Raw genomic sequence first — 18,688 nt, forward strand, 5'->3', positions numbered from 1 at the left:
GAAAACAAGTAGTGATTCTCTTTTGGTTCAGCCATCACACAAAGATTAGTTAGATAATCCAGAACATCACATTTACCTTCCAGTGTACTGTCTGTCTTCACAACCAACTAAAAGTGAGCTGTGCAGATCTGGGTAGCCAGCCCAGGATTAATAATTGCCACACATGAGCTACATGTCAACGAGCAAGATAATACTGCTGGATGAAGTAACGCTCTTTAAAAAAATACAGGAACACTTACATGTTGCTAAAAGATTGAACTTGAAGGAAAAGACAACCATACAGAACATATTTTCACAAAGTTTTTTTTAATTACTCTTTGCACTATGCTTGGGAACAATATATTTAGAAAAATATTATTCACTGACAGAACACTCAAATAAAAATCAGGTTTTTATCTATTAGAAAAGTCTCTTCTTGCCTAAATGGTTTTCCTGCAAGGTCAGTAGCTTCTGGAGATGATCACCATATTGCTCGCTGGATCCCAGACAGTTGCCCATGATCAGCTAAGTGACGGAAGACGATACGGCTGAGCCTCCAGCGCCGCTTTACACCTCGTGGACGGGACGTCATAACACATCGATTTCTGATTCTAACAGGGCAGCTATCCCGGGGAAGGGCAGCGATTTCTTCATCAGCCACCTCCTAAGGGAAGTCACAACATTATTCACACAGATCACATGCATTTACTAATTCTAGATGATGAGTCAATGCTCAGAGGAAGAGAACACAAAAGGCTAGATTCATCAATGCAGCCAAGTTTGGCAAAAGAACCCTGGATACCATGATGAATTTTACTGAGTAGAAACAGGCCAAAAAGAAAAATGACAGAATTGTTTGACATACTCGCAATGTAATTTTTCAAAATTAAATTGAAACCTAACAAACAAAATCAAGAATCCACAAACTGTAAGTGTAAAGCTCAAAAAGTTTTCACCAATAGAAAACAGCTGTGTAACCAGCAACTAGCCTAAGAAACAGTATCAGTACCCAAGCCTTCCCTCTCCCTCCTTTCAGCCCCTCACCTCAAGGATAACATTCTCATTTCTCTTTTGGAAAATACATGCATGCACTTCTGTTGTCTCCCCAAATGACTGTCCCAGCTTCACTGAGAAAATCGATATGTATAGCAAACGAGGAAACTAGGCAAAGGGAAAATGAAACAAAAGAGCATTCTGTGAGAGCCTGTAAATTCATTAGCACTGGGACAGAAATTCGCCTTGTAAGCTAGTTGGCAGGCAACAAACAGCCATATAAGTTCCCAGGATTCACAGAGGCTCTGCACATCTATTGATGGTTCTCAAACTGGAGACTCTTCATGGAGGTCTTCATAAATTTGTCCTCCCTAACATCTTAAGCTTTGTTTCTCAGGAGCCACTTATTACTGCCTAAATATAGGCAAGTAGCTTAATGCCATTACAATAAAAGCTGTAACACAGTGGTCCAAGGCACTCCATTTTCTGCTTATCTGGCCGAATTTAGATAAGATTTAAAAAGAATCCATGATAATGAAGAGCCTGTATATTATTCTTCAAATTTAAATGAATGAAATAATTTTTACTCTGAGCTTTTGATAAGTTTCATGGCCTTGAGTATGAGTTATAGTCTCTGATAAGACTCTTGAATACAGGTATTTTATGCTAACAATTTGGTACAGGACTTATGCTTCAGGAAGCCTGAGCTGACATTCTCTTTTTCAAGTTAAACAGTATGACAAGAAGTTAAACCTATATGAAGGCCACCTCATGGGTAAAGGAATTCAGAAACAGGCTTAGGGATGGCCTTCGATAAGGAATAGTATAGGTCATATGCTGGGCATGCTGAAAGACTGGGATGAACTAGAGACACACCATGGGTCAAAATAACTATCCAATTTCTGTGTGGTCACCATGCCTCAGTACCTTTTAAGTATCACCTAATGAAATGGCTGAAAGGCTAGTTAAGAATGAATAATTTTTTCATTTGAAACTAATCAAAAGTTTCAATGGTATTTGTTTATGTTGACCAAGAAAACTAGATTCTAGTCTTCACAAAGTATACTAAGTTACAACAAACAGTATGAAGTGATTTGAGTTAATGATTTTCTGGCAGATACTCATCCTAATTAGCTAACCTGAAGGTTTTTTGGAAGAATAGTATTCTTCCTGAGAGAATTGATCCGTAGCCTCTCATCTGCATACTCGTAGGCCATTTTTCTTCTCTTTACATCACGCAACATTCTCCAATTGACATAGTAACTTCGAACTTGGCCTGAAGCTGATGAAGGAACCATCTAAAGGCGATAAGGAATAAGTGAAGGAGAGTCAGACCCAGGATCTGCCAGAGGATCAAAACCCAACTCCACCCACCAGGGGACAAGCACCAGCCCCTCAAAGAAAGAAAATTTCTGTTCCGCAACCCACAGAATAATCTGCAAATTCAGGCCAGACACTACCCTGGGACTAACTGGCCCCTGGCCATTGTTGGGTGAGCACTGCTGGGATGCAAAAGATGTCTTACAGAGGAACACTTCTCCAAAGTCAAGAAACGTAACCAACCTACCACATACATAAAATACAAACAGCACTTGACATAAAATGAGGTGACAGAGGAATATATTTGAGACGAAGAAACAAGATAAAACCTCATAAGAACAACTAAGTGATGTGGAGGTAGGCAATCTACCCAAGAAACAGTTCAGAGTAATGATCGTAAAGACAATCAAAGGACTCGGCAGGAGCACAGATGCAGAGAGCAAGAAATTATAAACTTTCAAAAAAGAATTAGAAAATACAAAGAACAATGAAACAGAATTAAAGAATGCAATAACTGAAATGAAGGACACTATAGAAGGAATCAGTAGTGGACTCAATGATTCAGAAGAATGGATCAGTAAACTGGAAGACACAGGAGTGGAAATCACTGCCATGTAACAGAAAAAAGAATGAAAAGAAATGAGGCCAGATTAAGGGACCCCTGGGATAACAGGAAGCATGCTAACATTCACATTATAGGGATCCCAGTGAGAAAGGGTCTGAGAAAATATTTGAAGAAACAATAGCTGAAAGCATCTGTGATATGGGAAGGGAAACAGACACCCAAGTACAAAAAGCAGAGAGAGTCCCATACAGGATTAATTCACAAAGGAAATATACCGTAACACATTGTAATCAAAATGACAAAAATTAAAGGTAAGGACAGACTTAAAAGGGAAAAGCAACAAATGACTTGTAAGGGAATTCCCATTAAACTACCAACTGATTTTTCAGCACAAACTGCAGGCCAGAAGAATGTGCATGATGTACTTAAAGTGATGAAAGAGAAAAACCTAAAACCAAGAATACTCTACTCAGCAAGGGTCTCATTCAGATTTGACGGAGAAATCAAAAGCTTTATAGACAAGCAAGAGCTAAGAAAATCTAGCACCACAAAACCAGCTTTATAACAACTGCTTAAGAAACTTCAAGAGGCAGAAAAGAAAAGGACACAACTAGAAACAAGAAAATGACAAAATGGAAACACTCACTGGTAAAGGTAAACGTACAATAAACGTAGGAAATCATCCATGCATAAAGCTAGTAGGGAGGTTAAAAGACAAAAGTAGTAAAACCATTTGTATCCACAACAAGCAGTTAAGGGTTACACAAAACTAGATGTAAAATATAAAATAAAGAATAGTAATCATGAGGGGAAGAGAGTACAAATGCAGAGTACCTAAAGTGCATTAGAAAATAAGAGGTCAACTTACAACAAGTACGTATAAATACACATTCCAATATAAAACCTCATGGTAATTGCAGCAAACCAGAAGTCTATAATATACATACAAAAAAGAAAATGGAATCCAAATATAACACTAAAGACAGTCATCAAATCACAAGAGAACAAAAGAGTAAAGGGAGAAAAAAGACCTACAAAAACAAATCCAACACAGTAAACAAAATGGCAGTAAGAATATATATATCGACAATTACCATAAATGTAAACAGATTAAATACTCCAACCAAAAGACATAGATTGGTTGAATGAATATAAAAGAAGATCCATAAATATGCTGTTGATGAGAGACCCACTTCTCAAGAAATACAGAATGAAAGAGACAGGATGGAAAAATGTATTTCATGCAAGGGGAAATCAAATAAAAGTTGGAATAGCAATACTCACATCAGATAAAATATACTTTTTAAAGATGGCTACAAGAGACAAAGGACACTATATAATGATCAAGGGATCAATCCAAGAATAATATATAACAACTATAAATATATATTGACCCAACATAGAAGCACCTCAATAGATAAGCCAAATGTTAAAAACATAAAAGGAGAAATTGACAGTAACAAAATAATAGTGAGGGACACTAACACCCCACTTATATCAATGGGGTATAACACCCCACTTATAACACCCCACAAATATCTGTCTGGATAGATCATCCAGACAGAAAATAAATAACGAAACACAGGCCTTAAATGACACATCAGACCTGATATTTATAGAGCATTCAAGCCCAAAACAGAATACACATCCTTTACAAGTGCACTTGGAACATCTTCCTGGATAGATCCCATGCAGGGGCACAGAGCAGACGGTGGTCAGTTTGAGAAAACTGAAATCATATCAAGCATCTTCTATCATGAGGCTATGAAGCTAGAAATCAAATAAATGGAAAAACACACACACACACTGAGATAAAACAATATGCTATTAGACAATCACAGAATCACTGAAGAAGTCAAAGAAGAAATCAGAAAATATCTGGAGACAAATGAAAATGAGATATAGCAAAAGCACTTCTAAGAGGGAAGTTAATAGTGATACAAATTTATCCCAGGAAACAAGAAAATCTTAAATAAACAACCTAACATTACACCTAAAGCAACCAGCGAAAGAAGAAGAAATAAAAATCAAAGTTAGTAGAAGAAATCATAAAAGTCAGGGCACAAACGAATTAAGAGACTAAACAATAAAAAAGAGCAATGAAAGTAAAAGCAGGTTTTGGTTTTTTTTTTTTTAAGATAAACAAAATTTACAAATCTTCAGACTCATCAAGAAAAAAAGGGAGAGAGCCAAAATCAGTAAAATCATAAATGAAAAAGGAAAAGTTACAACCGACACCACAGAAATACAAAGGATCATAATAGACTAGTATGAGCAACAATGTCCCAATAAAATGTGTAACCTAATTGAAATGGACAAATTTTTTGAATGGTATAATCTCGCAAGACTGAACCAGGAGGAAACAGAAAATTACTAATACTGAAATAAAACCAATTATTTAAAAACTGCCAATAAGAAAAGTCTAGGAACTGATGGCTTCACAGAAGAATTCTACCAAACATTCAGAGGTGAGTTAACACCAATCCTTCTGAAACTATTCCAAACAATTGCAGAGGAAGGAACATTTCTGAACTTATTCAATGAGGCCACCATCACCCTGATACCAAAACCAGATAAAGACATCACAAAAAAAGAAAATCACAGGCCAGTATCACTGATGAACATGGATGCAAAAATTCTCAACAAAATTCTAGCAAACAGAAGCCAACAACACATTAAGGATCAAGTTGGGTTTATCCAAGGATGCACGGATTCTTCAATATACACAAGTCAATCAATATGATATACCACATTATTAAAAGATAAAAATCATATGAAAATCTCAATAGATAGAGAAAGCTTTTGACAAAATTCAGCACCAATTTATGACAAAAACTCTTCAGAAAATGGACACAGAAGGAACCTACCTCAACATAATAAAGGCCATATATGATAAACCCACAGCAAACATTCTCAATGGTGAAAAACAAAGTATTTCCTCTAAGATAAGTAATAAGACAAGTGTGCCCACTCTTGCCACTGTTATTCAACATAGTTTTGGAAATGCTGGCCATGGCAATCAGAGAAGAAAAATAAAAAGAATCCAGACTGGAAAATAAGTAAAACTTTCACTGTTCACAGATAACACAATACTACACATAGAAAACTCTAAAGATATTATCAGAAAATTATAAGAGCTAATCAGTAATTTTAGCAAAGTTGCAGGCTGCAAAATCAATACACAGAAATCCCTTGCATTACTATACACTAGCAATGAATAATCAGAAAGAGAAATTAAGGAATTAATCCCATTCGCCATTGCAATAGGAAAATAAAATACCTAGCAATAAACCTATTTAAGGAGACAAAAGACCTGTATTCAGAGAACTATCAGATATGGATGAAAGAAATCAAAGATGACATAAACAGATGGAGAGATATACCATGTTCCTAGATTAGAAGAATAAACACTGAAAATGACTATACTACCCAAAACAATCTACAGATTCAATGCAATTCCTGTCAAATTACCAATGGCATTTTTCACAGAACTAGAGCAAAAAACTTCACAATTCATATGGAAACACAGAAGACCCCAAATACTCAAAGCAATCATAAGAAAGAAGAATGGAGTTAGAGGAATTAACTTTCCTGACTTCAGATTATACTACAAACCTACAGTCATCAAGATAGTATGGTACTGGCACAAAAACAGAAATATAGTCTAATCGAACAAAATAAAAAGCCCAGAGATAAACTCATGTACCTATGGGCACCTTGTTTTTGACAAAGGAGGCAAAACTATATAATGAAGAAAAGATAATCTCTTCAATAACTGGTGCTGTGAAAGCTATATGTAGAAGAATGAAATTAGAACACTTCTTAATACTGTACACAAAGAGAAACTCAAAATGGATTAAAGACCTAAATGTAAGACCAGAAACTACAAACCTCCTAGAGGAAAACACAGGCAGAATACTCTTTGACATAAATCACAACAAGATTCTCTATGACCCACCTCCTAGAGTAGTGGAAATAAAAACAAAAATACACAAACAGGATCTAATTAAACTTAAAAATTTTTGCACAGCAAAGGAAACCATAAACAAGGTGAAAAGACAACCCTTAGAATGGGAGAAAATAATTGCAAATGAAGCAACTGACAAAGGATTCATTTCCAAAATATACAAGCAGCTCATGCAGCTCAATATCAGAAAAACAAAGAACCCAATCAAAAAATGGGCAGAAGACCTAAACAAACATTTCTCAAAGAAGATATACAGATAGCTAATAAACACATGAAAAAAAAATGTTCAACATTGCTTATTATTAGAGAAATGCAAATCAAACTACAATGAGGTACTACCTCACATTAGTCAGAACGACCACCATCAAAAAATCTATGAACAATAAATGCTAGAGAGGATGTGGAGAAAAGGAAACCCTCTTGCACTGATGGTCGGAATGTAAATTAATATAGCCACTGTGGAGAACAATATGGAGATTTCTTTAAAAACTAAACTACCATATGACCCAGCAATCCCACTATTGGGCATATACCCTGAGAAAACCACAATTCTAAAAGACACATGTATCCCAATGTTCACTCCTGGACTATTTTCAATAACCAGAACACGGCAGCAACCTACATGTCCACTGACAGATGAATGGATAAAGAAGTTGTGGTTCATATATACAACAGAATATTACTCAGCCACAAAAGGATTGAATTTGAGTCAGTTCAAGTGAGGTGGATGAACTTAGAGCCTGTAAGTCAGAATATTAATACTGTATATTAACACATATATATGTGGAATCTAGAAAAATGGTACTGATGACCCTGTTTGTAGGCAGCAATAGAGAAGCAACACAGAGAACAGACTTGCAGACACAGCGTGGAAAGGAGAAGGTGGGACGAATTCAGACAGTAGCACTGAAACATATATATTGCCATATGTAAAACAGATAGCCAGGGGCAATTTGCTATATGATGCAGGGAGCTCAACCTGTGCACGGAGACAACCTAGAGTGGGAGGGAGGTTCAAGAGGGAGGGGACGTATGTACACCCACAGCTGATTCATGTTGACGAATGGCAGAAACCCACAGAACACTGTAAAGTATCATCCTCTAGTTAAAAACAAATAATTTTTAAATAAGAAAAAGAAATTCAACATCCATTTATGATAAAAATTCTCCAGAAAGTGAGCACAGAGAAAACACACTTCAGTGCAATAAAACCACAGCTAACATCATCATACTCAATGGTGAAAAGCTGAAAACATTTCCTGTAAGATCAGAAATAGTCAATAAAAATTTTAAAGTCCTAGCCAAATCAGAAAAGAAAAAAAGGAATCCAAATCAGAAAGGAAGAAGTAAAACTGCCACTGTTTACAGAAGACATGATACTACACATAGAAAATCATAAAGATGCCACTAGAAAGCTACTGAGGCTCAACAATGAACTTGATAAAGTTGCAGGATAGAAAATTAATACACAGAAATCTGTTGCATTTCTCTACACTAACTACAAAAAATCTGAAAGAGAATTAAGAAAACAACCCTATTTATCATTGCATCAAAAAGAATAAAATACCACCCTTGTGGCTCAGATAGTAAAGACTCTGCCTGCAATGTGAGAGACCTGAGTTTGATCCCTGGGTTGGGAAGATGCACTGAAGGGACAGGCTATCCACCCCAGTATTCTGGCCTGGAGAAGTCCATGGACTGTATAGCTCATGGGATCGCAAAGAGCCAGACACAACTGAGCCCCTTTCAGTTCACTTCAAATCTGCTGAGGGCTTCCCTGGTGGCTCAGTGGTAAAGAACCTACCTGCCAATGCAGGAGACATGGGTTCAATCCCACCATCAGGAAGATCCTCTGGAGAAGGAAATGGCATCCCACTCCAGTATTCTTGCCTGGGAAGTCCCATGGACAGAGGGGCCTGGTGGGCTACAGTCCATGGGGTCTCAAAAGAGTTGGACACAACTTAGCAAGAATAAACTAAATAAACTAAAAAAACACAACTAAACAAGAATAAAACCTACCAAAAGGGGCAAAAACCCGTACTTCAAAAACTGTAAGACCTTGATGAAACTGAAGATGGCACAACACATGGAAAAATATACCATGTTCTTGGATTGGAAGAATCAATATTGTGAAAATTAACAATTTTATTGTGAAAATTACTAATACTATCCAGAGCAATCTTTAGACTCAATGCAATCCCTATCAAATTATGAGTGGTGTTTTTCACAAACTAAAACAAATTTTTTTTATTTGTTTGGAATTATAAAAGACCCTGAATAGCCAAAGTGATCTTGACAAGAAAAATGGAGATAGAGGAAATCAGACTCCCTGGCTGCTGACAATACTGCAAAGCTACAGTAATCAACAGAATATGGTCCTGGCACAAAAACAGATTAATGGAACAGGACTGTAAGTCCAGCAATAAACCCCTGCACTAGGGTGAATTCATCTAGGACAAACAAAGAATATACAATGGAGAAAAGACAATCTCTCCAGGAAATGGTCCCAGGAAAAGTTGCACTGCTACATTTTCCTAGAGGAAGATATAGGCAGAACAGTCTTTGACATAAATTGTCTCTGACATAAATTGCAGCAATATGTTTTTGGGCCCATCTCCTAGAATAATGGAAATAAAAACAAAACTAAACAACTGGGACCAAGTCAAACTTATAAAGTTTTGCACAACAAAGGAAACCTATAAACAAAAAGACAACTCATGGGCTGGGAGAAAACATTCACAAGTGATGGTACTGACAAAGGCTTGATTTCCAAAATATACAAACAGCACACACAACTCACTAACATAGACACTAACAACCCAATTAAAAAATGGGCAAAGGATTTAAATATACATTTCTCCAGAGAAGACATACAGATGGCCAAAAAGCACACAAAAAGCTCAACATGATTAATTCTCAGGGAAATGCAAATCAAAACTACAATGAGTTATCACCTGATACCAGTCAGGATGGCCATCATCAAGAAGCCTACAAATAGTAAATGCTGGAGAGAATGTGGAGAAGAGGGAACCCTCCTATACTGCTGGGTCAGAACATAAACTGGTACAGCCACTATGGAGAACAGCATGCAGTTTCCTTAAAAATCTAAAAACAGAATTACCAGCAATATGATCCAGCAATTCCACTCCAGGGCATATACCTGAAGAAAACCATAATTCAGAAAGATACATGCACTCCAATGTTCACTGCAGCACTATTTACAATAGCCAGGATATGGAAGCAACCTAAATGTCCATCAACAAGGGAATGGATAAAGACGATGTGGTACATATATGTGTATATATGTATGATGTAATATTACTCAGCCATAAAAAAGAATGAAATACTGCCAACTGCAGAGACATGGATGGACCCAGAGGCTGTCATACTCAGTGAAGTGAGTTAGACAGAGAAGGACAAACATCCTGTGATACCACTTATATGTGGAATCTAAAAATATCGCATAAACTTATTTATACAACAGTCACGTGTAGAAAGAAATCTTACGGTTTGGGGGGTGGAGGGAAGGGATAAATTGGAAGATTGGAATTGACACATACACGTAACTATATACAAAATACATAATTAATAAAGACCTACTGCATAGCACAGGGAACTCTGCTCAATCCTCTGTAAGGACCTATATGGGAAAAGAACCTAAAAAAGAGTGGACATATGTATATGCATAACTGATTCACTTTGCTGTCCAGCAGAAACTATCACAACACTGTCAATCAATTACACTCCAATAAAAAAATTTTTAATCTAATTAAAAAATGAGCAGAAAACCTAAATAGACATTTCTCCAAAGACATACAGATGGCTAACAGGTACATGTGTGTGCGTGCTGAGTCACTTCAGTCATGTCTGACTCTCTGCGACCCCATGGACCATGGCCAGCCAGGCTCCTCTGTCCATGTAAAGACATTCAATATCACTAATTCTCAGAGAAATGAAAATCAAAACGACAGTGAGGTATCGCTTCAGACAGGTCAAAATGGCCACTATCAAAAAGTCTGCAAATAACAATTGTTGGAGAGGGTGTGGAGGAAAGGGAACTCTCCTCCTTTGTTGGTGGGAATGCAAATTGGTACAGCCACTATGGAAAACATTCCTTAAAACTAGAAAGAGTCACCATATAATCCAGCAATTCCACTCCTGGGCATGTATCCGGAAAAAGCTCTAAATCAAAAAGATACATGCACCACAATGTTTACAGCAGCATTATTTACAATATTCAAGATATGGAAGCAGCCTGAGTGTCCCTCACAGATGGATAATAAAGATGTGGGGTGTACACACACACACAATGGGATATTACTCAGCCATAAAAGATGAAATAAGGCCATTTGCAGCAACATGGATGGATCTAGAGATCATCATTTTAAGGAAAAAAATCAAAGACTCATGATATCACTTAAATATGGAATTTTTTTTTTAATGATACAAATGAACTTATTTACAAAATAGAAGTGGACTCACAGATACAGAAAACAAACTTATGATCATCAGAGTGGAAGGGAGGAAGAAGAGATAAATTAGGAGTGTGGGATTAACAGATACACATTAGCATGTATAAAATAATAAGAATTTAGAGTATAGCACAGGCAACTATATTCAGTATCTTGTAATAACCTATAATGGAAAAGAATTAAGAAAAGGAACACACACACACAACACCAAATATAAGCAATACTGTAAATCAACTACAGTTCAATAAAAAAAAATAATAAAAAAAAAGACACAAAGTGGATTCATCCTCCCACATCATCCCTTACCTGCCCAGTGACCATACCCCTATCCCAGAGGTAACCAGTTACTAATTTCTTTTCTGTAGCCTTCCAGAGATTTTTGCCTATAAAATACACGTACACACTCCCTCTCCCATGTTTGTTTCCCTACCCATTTTTTTTCCCATTTAACAATAGATTTTAGAGCTCTTTCTATATCCATGTTTAAAAGCTTCCATATTGTTTTAGGTTGCATAATATTCCACTATATGGAAGTGACCAGGTTCAGGAGACACTATCTCAAAATAGGGCTCCTTTGGCATACTGTTTATTTCAAGCAAAAGGAATCTGAGAAACAGTATGTGCATGAAGGACTTTCTGACCCTTCCCCTGAAACAGGTCACAAGACCCTCACGAGAGGGTTCCTCTGTATACCCAGGGTATAAAAGAAGCATCCTTATATCTGAAGCCTGAGGAACACTGAGAAGAATCTGAGTAACAGGCCACACTAACTTTCCTTTAGTTTTCTACACATAGCTCATGCCTTTAGTCTTACCACATTTTCCCATGACTTACCAGGCTTCATTAACCCTTGCACAAAACCCACTTAGGTTTAACTCCTTTGGTTCGGCTTTCCTTATGAAAACTCCTGTGTTGGGTAAAACTTACAAATTTGTATGCTTTTCTCTTGCTATTGACACAAGGGCTCCAGCTGAGAACTTTCTTCCTCCCCACAGATGCATCATGATTTATTATCCTGTGACCTACTGGTGGATAACTAGACCATACCTCACCAGTTATCATTATAAACAATGCTGCAATGAATAATGTCTTATGTAAATCATTTCATATATATTTGTATATATCAGTAGGATAAATTCCTGGAAGCAGAACTGCTGGGTCAATGGGTACTTTGAAATTGTCACTCAGAACTCATTTCTTAGCGTGAGTTGTCCAGTAACAAGACAGAGGGTTCCTCATTGTCACATGTTTACATGGTGAGAGCCAACACTTCTAATGGTACACGCAGAGTATAGGCCATTAGAAACTCAAGTCTTTCCCAAACCAGAGCAGATACTGTATGTTCATTACATTACAGCTATGGGGAATGATGATGGCCTCTTATAACTGCCGTTTTAGAAATACATGTACAGCATGATACAGAATATAAAGCTGAAAATGAGACTACTAGACTAGAAAGATAATCTTTTTTTTTTTTTTCAACCTATCAACAAAAGATAAACTGCCTTCAATGCTTCAAAGTCTCAAGGGGAAATACGACAACTCTAAAATCATCCTCTGGAAATAAGACAGCATGTATCAAATCGATATTGAAATTTCATTCATAACTGACTCAAATGAGTACCATGGTCACAGTGGCTGGAAATAAGCGTCATGGAAAGAGGGCTTAGGCAAGGCTTTGAAGGCCTGACAGAATTCTGATACAGTTAGGAAGCGGGGGAAGGGAGAGAAGATGAAGTTTTTCCAAACCAAATGAGGAAATGGACAAGATCGAGTGGTAAGGTCCAAGGAGGTCATGCTGGCTGAAAGAAACAATTCTGAAGGGGCAATGCAATGTCTGCTGTTACCTATGAAACTGAAAGCAAAAGAGAATTAGAAAGCAAAATTTAATATTTTCCCCTTCAATTCTTTTCCAGACTATCCCTAAATAATGTTCTCTCTACCGTCTCCTAACAGGTTTCTATTTATTTAAGAAAAAACAAAGAACTTTTTATTCTTTCTGTACAACTTTTTTCTCTGATTATAAAGGCAGTACACTTTTAAAATAAACATTTACTGGTCTCTTACATCTCTTCTGCCCACATTTCTATTATATTGTATTTTCTTACCAGTTTATAACAGTGCTTTACATGTTAAGATTGCTTCCATTCTGTTCTGTACATATCCTAACCTACCCCTCTCTCTCACCCCTGTCCATCTCCTAAAACTATTCCATTGGATTGTCTTCAACTCATGGTCTACCATCATCAATATCATCTAAATCCTCAACTTCTCTTAACAACTCCTCCAGATGTTTGCTCAATAGTTTTCCCTATAGCTCTTTTTCTCCCACAGCTGGGAGGAAGCTTTCTTGCTCTTTACTGCAGCTTCCAGACTGTCCCTCCTTCCTGAAAGGAAGTTGTGACTCACGTGCCGCTGGGTTATTCTTCCACCACTGCAGTCATCTACCACAGCCCCCACCACTCCCTTTCATTTTTCACTGTCAATCCTGGCTGTCACTCCTCCTGTCTTAATTCCTGGTGATCTCAACACAGGTGAAATTTTATCCTGATCTCTCCATTCCTCGAACTCTTTTCCTCCATTCATTTTGTCCTCCACTCTTCTTTTCCTATTCACTTCCATGCCGGAGGTCTTTTATTCCCAGTGGGTGAAAGTTTTCTATCATCCAATTGTGTGTATCTCATACTCTATCACTTCTTTCTAGCATGTTTCTTCTAACACCCTAATAACAGCCCCTCTGGAACTTTTAATCCGTTGCTCCTACCAGCTTTTCACCTGTCTCTCAGCTTTTGATTTCCTATCTCCTGTGTGCTTAGTCGTTCAGTCGTGTCCGACTCTTTGCTGCCCCATGGACTGTAGCCTGTCAGGCTCCTCTGTCCATGGGGATTCTCCAGGCAAGAATACTGGAATGGGTTGCCATGCCCTCCTCCAGGGGATCTTCCCAACCCAGGGATCAAACCCAGGGATCAAACCCAGGTCTCCCACATTGCAGACGGATTCTTTACAGTCTGAGCCACCTGAATTCCATGGTCTATAAACACAATATTGTCTTCCATACACCCTCAACTCCCTGATCCCTCTTTCACTTCACCTTATTGGCTCTAATTCTTGCCACTATTCTTCTGATCTACTCTTGACTATTTTACACCATCTCTTCTTTCTTTAAATCCCTGACACCTGCTCCCACATCCCCATGTTTAGCTGATGACTTCACTTTCTCTTCAATTATGAAATCAAAAGCATCTATAATCAGATATATAGAACAGGCTTGTGGTTGCCAAGGGGGAGGGGGCATGGGGAAGGGCTGGATAAGGCCTTTGGGATTAGCAGATGCAAACTATTATATATAGAATGGAAAAACAACAAGGTCCTACTGTATAGCATAGGGAACTAAATTCAATATCCTGTAATAAACCATAATGGAAAATAATATGAAAAAATATGTACAACTGAATCACTTTGCTGCACAGCATAAATTAACATAACATTGTAAATCAACTCTACTTCAACAAAATAAATTTTTTAAAAAACATCTGCAATCATATGCACTACATTCCCTCTTCCTATTAACTATCTGCTCTGTCCAATACAGTAGCCACTAATCACACATGACTAGTGAGCCCTTGAAAAGTAACTAGAGGAATGTAATTCTAAATTTTATTTAATTTTAATTAAAAAAACTAAACATAAGCAAGGCAAACATTAAAAAATTTTAGTTTTGATAGGACTACATTTTCCATCTTAATCGTGGAACGTTTAGAATCCAAACTAAGATGTACTCTAAGTGTAAAATACAAACCTGATTTTGAAGATTTAGCATGAAAAAAAGAATGTAAGATCTCACACATTATATTTAGAGATTACATGTTGAAATACAATATTTTTGATAAACGTATTTAAAATATTTTAATAAAATTAATTTCATCTGCTTTAAAATTAATTTGATTAAAATTAATTTCATCTGGCTACTCGAAAATTGTAAGTTACAAATGTGGTTGGCATTTTATTTCTATTGGACAACACCATTACAGATTAACTGTTCATGTTCTGAAGACCAAATAATCTAACACTAAACTCACCACCTCTTGCCTACACAAGTTACAGCTTCAGCAATTCTTCCCTCTCCTACATTATCTACTTTACCCCCTCTACAGAATCTTTCCCTTTGACACAGAAACACGCACTGACTTCTGTCACATTAAAAATAAAAAACACCACAAAACACCCACTCTTAACCCACCTCCTCTTCAGCTATTGACCCAATTTTCTGTTCCTTTTTGCAGCAAAACGTCTTCAAAGGTTAGTCTACGTTTGTAATCTGTGTAGTTTGTAGGAAAGATACAATGTATTTCTTTCCTCCTATTCTGTCTCTAATACTTTCACCCCCACCACACCATCGAAACTGCTATGATGCAGGTTCCAACAATTTCCACGCTGCTAACCCTAACAGAGGGGCTACCAGGTGCCGCAGTGGTAAAGAATCCGCCTGCCAATGAAGGAGTCCCAAGAGACGCCAGTTTGATCCCTGGGTCAGGAAGATCTCCTGGAGGAGGGCGCGGCAACCCTCCAGTATTCTTGCCTGGAGAATACCATGGACAGAGGAGTCCGGCGAGCTACAGTCTATGGGGTCGCAAAGAATCGGAAGCTACTGAGCAGGCACGCACGCAAACCCAACAGGCAATTCTCAGCCCTCCTTTTAATTGATTTTAACGAGTTCCCCACTCGCTGCCACCACGCTCTCCTCCCTCGCTCTGCTCAAGTCTCTTTTGCTAGGCTTCTCTTTTTTTTAACATTGGGAGGTTTGGGGGGCCTCGTTCTTCAAACACCTTCTGTCTCCACCTACACTCGTAAATTGGAGGCAGTCTGCAGGCTTTCAACACCAGTCAGCTCTAAGTTTACAAATAACCCTAAGCTCTATGTTTCCAAAAAAGCTCTAAGTTTACAAATTTACATTTGCAGCTCGGCCCTCCCCGGTATCAAGCCGGAGGAGGGAAGCGGACAGAGAGAGAACCCTGGAACAGGTCTGCACTGGGCGCTCCTGGTGACAGAACAGTGGAGGGAGGACCTGTGTGTTTGGAAGTTCAGGGGAGAAGGGAAGGAGGGTATAACGGCGCGAGCCAGACCTGCCGGACGATCCGCAGCAGAGAGCCGAGCATGGAGGCAGCCATCTTGTCGACCGCAAATGTCAAACCGCTGCAACTTTATTAACACTGCCGCAGACAGCGAGGACACGAGGGGCGGGACCTGGGCCGCAGGGGGCGGGTCTTTAGCGTTCGGGAAGGCGGGGATAGTTAATTAGATTAGCGTTCTCGCGGTGTTCAACGGAATTTGGGCAAAATAACCATCTGGAAGCGGAGCTGTGATACTGATAGTGGACTGTGACGCTCTTCACCTGTTCCTCCCTTCTTGAGCGGCTTACACAACCTCTTAACCTTTGTCCTCGTTCACCTCCTTTTCTTCACCCTTTCTTACCTATCTGTTCATTGTCACCAATGTCTCTTTCTCTAAATTGTCGCTCGACCTGCTTCTCCTGTATCCTCCGGTAGTTTAGGATGCTACTTGCTAGAAGCCCACAGTTACGCCCAGTTCTTCCTCTGTCCGGTTCTTCCTTCCTCATTCCTCCTGTAAATTTTGCAGATCTCTCTTTTCTCTCAGCTATAATGGTCATATAATCATGTTGTTAATGGCAATGCTGTAGTTCCATGAATGTCTAGGACTTATATATATTTTAAAATATGTATATTGTGTATTAAAACTTTAGGTGAAAAACGCTTAAATCGTTTTTTAAATTTTTTTCCCGGAGCAGGGGGTGGGTAGCGCGGAGCTCTGCCGTTTTGTTAAAACTGCTGTTTTCAGTCTGTAGTACAAGGAACTTTCAGTTTATGTTTATAACAAAAGTCCTTGGGTCTGGAATGAACCTTTTGTGGGGCTCCTTTGTATAGCAAGTGAGGCAAGTACCAGCCACCTACTGTCCTCCTAGACGAGTATCAAGGAGTAAGTATGTGTTCGCTTGGCAAAGCTAGTATGTTGATAGATGGCGTTGATTTATGAATCGATGTTCCTGTGTGCCATTTACCTCTACATTATTGGACAGGAGTCTTCTGGAAAGGGAAGTTGAGTGCAGACTCCTTTCTTTAGAGGTTCAAGTTTTTTGGAACATGGCTTATGATCTGGGGAGGGATTGACTGAGGCCAGCTGGCAGGAAAGACCAGCATGAGCTCCTATTAGGGTAGAATCAGAGAATTCAGGGACCAGAGTCAAACAGGCATCTAGTCCTAACTCTAGCGCATTTAATAACCTTTCTTTTCTCGCCCCACAGCTGAGGGTTATCTTCTGCAATTGTAATTTGGAAGAACCTTTGTATTCTATTACAAGTTAATCACTAAAGGGATGCTACCTATAAGCTTAAATTATACATAATGGCACGTTTCTCTGAAACTTTCCTGATGGCTTAGCTGTAAATAACCTGCCTGCCAATGCAGGAGACTTGTGTTCCATCCTTGGGTCGGGAAGATCCCCTGGAGGAGGAAATGACAACCCAGTCCAGTGTTCTTGCCTGGAAAAAATATCCCATGGACAGAGGAACCTGGCCGGCTACAGTCCATGGGATTGCACAGAGTTGGACAGGACTGCATAACTAAGCATACAGCATACTTCTGGGAACCCTGTCTTCCGGATGATGAGAATTAAGCTTAAAAAAACTTTATTTAGTTCACAGGAAACATCCTGATCAGGCCCATCTGTGAATGACTGAAGGAAGGAAGAAATATCCACTCTGGAGTCGCTAGAGCCAAGACAACCCCCTCCTGTTTTAGTATTAAAGAAGCCTAAATTGTAACTTCAGGAAGATAGTTTTTTGGGACACTAGTTTTCACCTTCTTTGTCTGCCAACTTTCTGAATAACGTCGCTGTTCCTTGTCTCAATAACTTATCTCTTGATTTATTGGCCTGTTGTGTGGTGAGCAGTATGAACTTGGGCTCAGTGATGTTGCCAAAATAGTAACAAGATCAGCTAACAAAATAGGTGAGCCAACTTTATATGCAGCAGTCTTTTGCTTTCTTTCTGTAAAATTAATTCTGACAGCATCTTTAAACAGCTTTGTAACTTTTAAAAAATTGTGGTAAAATATACATAGCATAAAATTTGCCATCTTAACTATTTTTATGTGTACAGTTCAATGGCATCAAGTACATTCATGTCATTGTACAAACATTCATCACCGAAGATCTCCAGAATATTTTTATCTTCCCGGACCAAAACTCTGTACCCATTAACCAGTAACTTCCCATTCCCCCTGCACCCTGTTGGTGATGGACAGGGAGGCCCGATGTGCAGCAGTCCATGGGGAGGCAAAGAGTCAGACAGGAGTGAGCGACTGAACTGAACTGAAC

The 18,688-nt window shown here is 38.5% G+C and overlaps 1 protein-coding gene across 2 annotated transcripts; it reads right to left on the reverse strand.

The window, feature by feature from the left end:
• Positions 1 to 289: 289 nt before the first annotated feature.
• Positions 290 to 16,543, reverse strand: MRPS14 (mitochondrial ribosomal protein S14). Of its 2 annotated transcripts, XM_061160765.1 has the most exons (4): positions 16,420 to 16,543; positions 2,112 to 2,270; positions 1,024 to 1,140; positions 290 to 643 (listed from the first exon to the last, which is right to left on the reverse strand). In XM_061160765.1, the coding sequence occupies exons 1-4, from the start codon at positions 16,462 to 16,464 to the stop codon at positions 461 to 463; spliced, it is 504 nt and encodes a 167-aa protein (XP_061016748.1). In that variant the 5' UTR covers positions 16,465 to 16,543; the 3' UTR covers positions 290 to 460. The 2 variants fall into 2 exon arrangements, with proteins under 2 accessions (XP_061016748.1, XP_061016750.1); XM_061160767.1 differs by lacking the exon at positions 1,024 to 1,140.
• Between the last annotated feature and the right edge of the window lie 2,145 nt (positions 16,544 to 18,688).

The sequence above is a fragment of the Dama dama genome, chromosome 14 (assembly GCF_033118175.1).
Source record: "Dama dama isolate Ldn47 chromosome 14, ASM3311817v1, whole genome shotgun sequence".
Classification (NCBI taxonomy): Eukaryota; Metazoa; Chordata; class Mammalia; order Artiodactyla; family Cervidae; genus Dama; species Dama dama.

What these genes read in the sequence shown, in the direction of transcription:
- MRPS14 (XM_061160765.1), bottom strand. Translation starts at nt 16,464, where the DNA reads ATGGCTGCCTCCATGCTCGGCTCTCTGCTGCGGATCGTCCGGCAG. An exon ending in TGCTGCGGATCGTCCGGCAG is followed by an intron (nt 2,271 to 16,419) that starts GTCTGGCTCGCG and finishes TATCGCCTTTAG; the next exon opens with ATGGTTCCTTCATCAGCTTC. An exon ending in TTCTTCCAAAAAACCTTCAG is followed by an intron (nt 1,141 to 2,111) that starts GTTAGCTAATTA and finishes CCCTTTGCCTAG; the next exon opens with TTTCCTCGTTTGCTATACAT.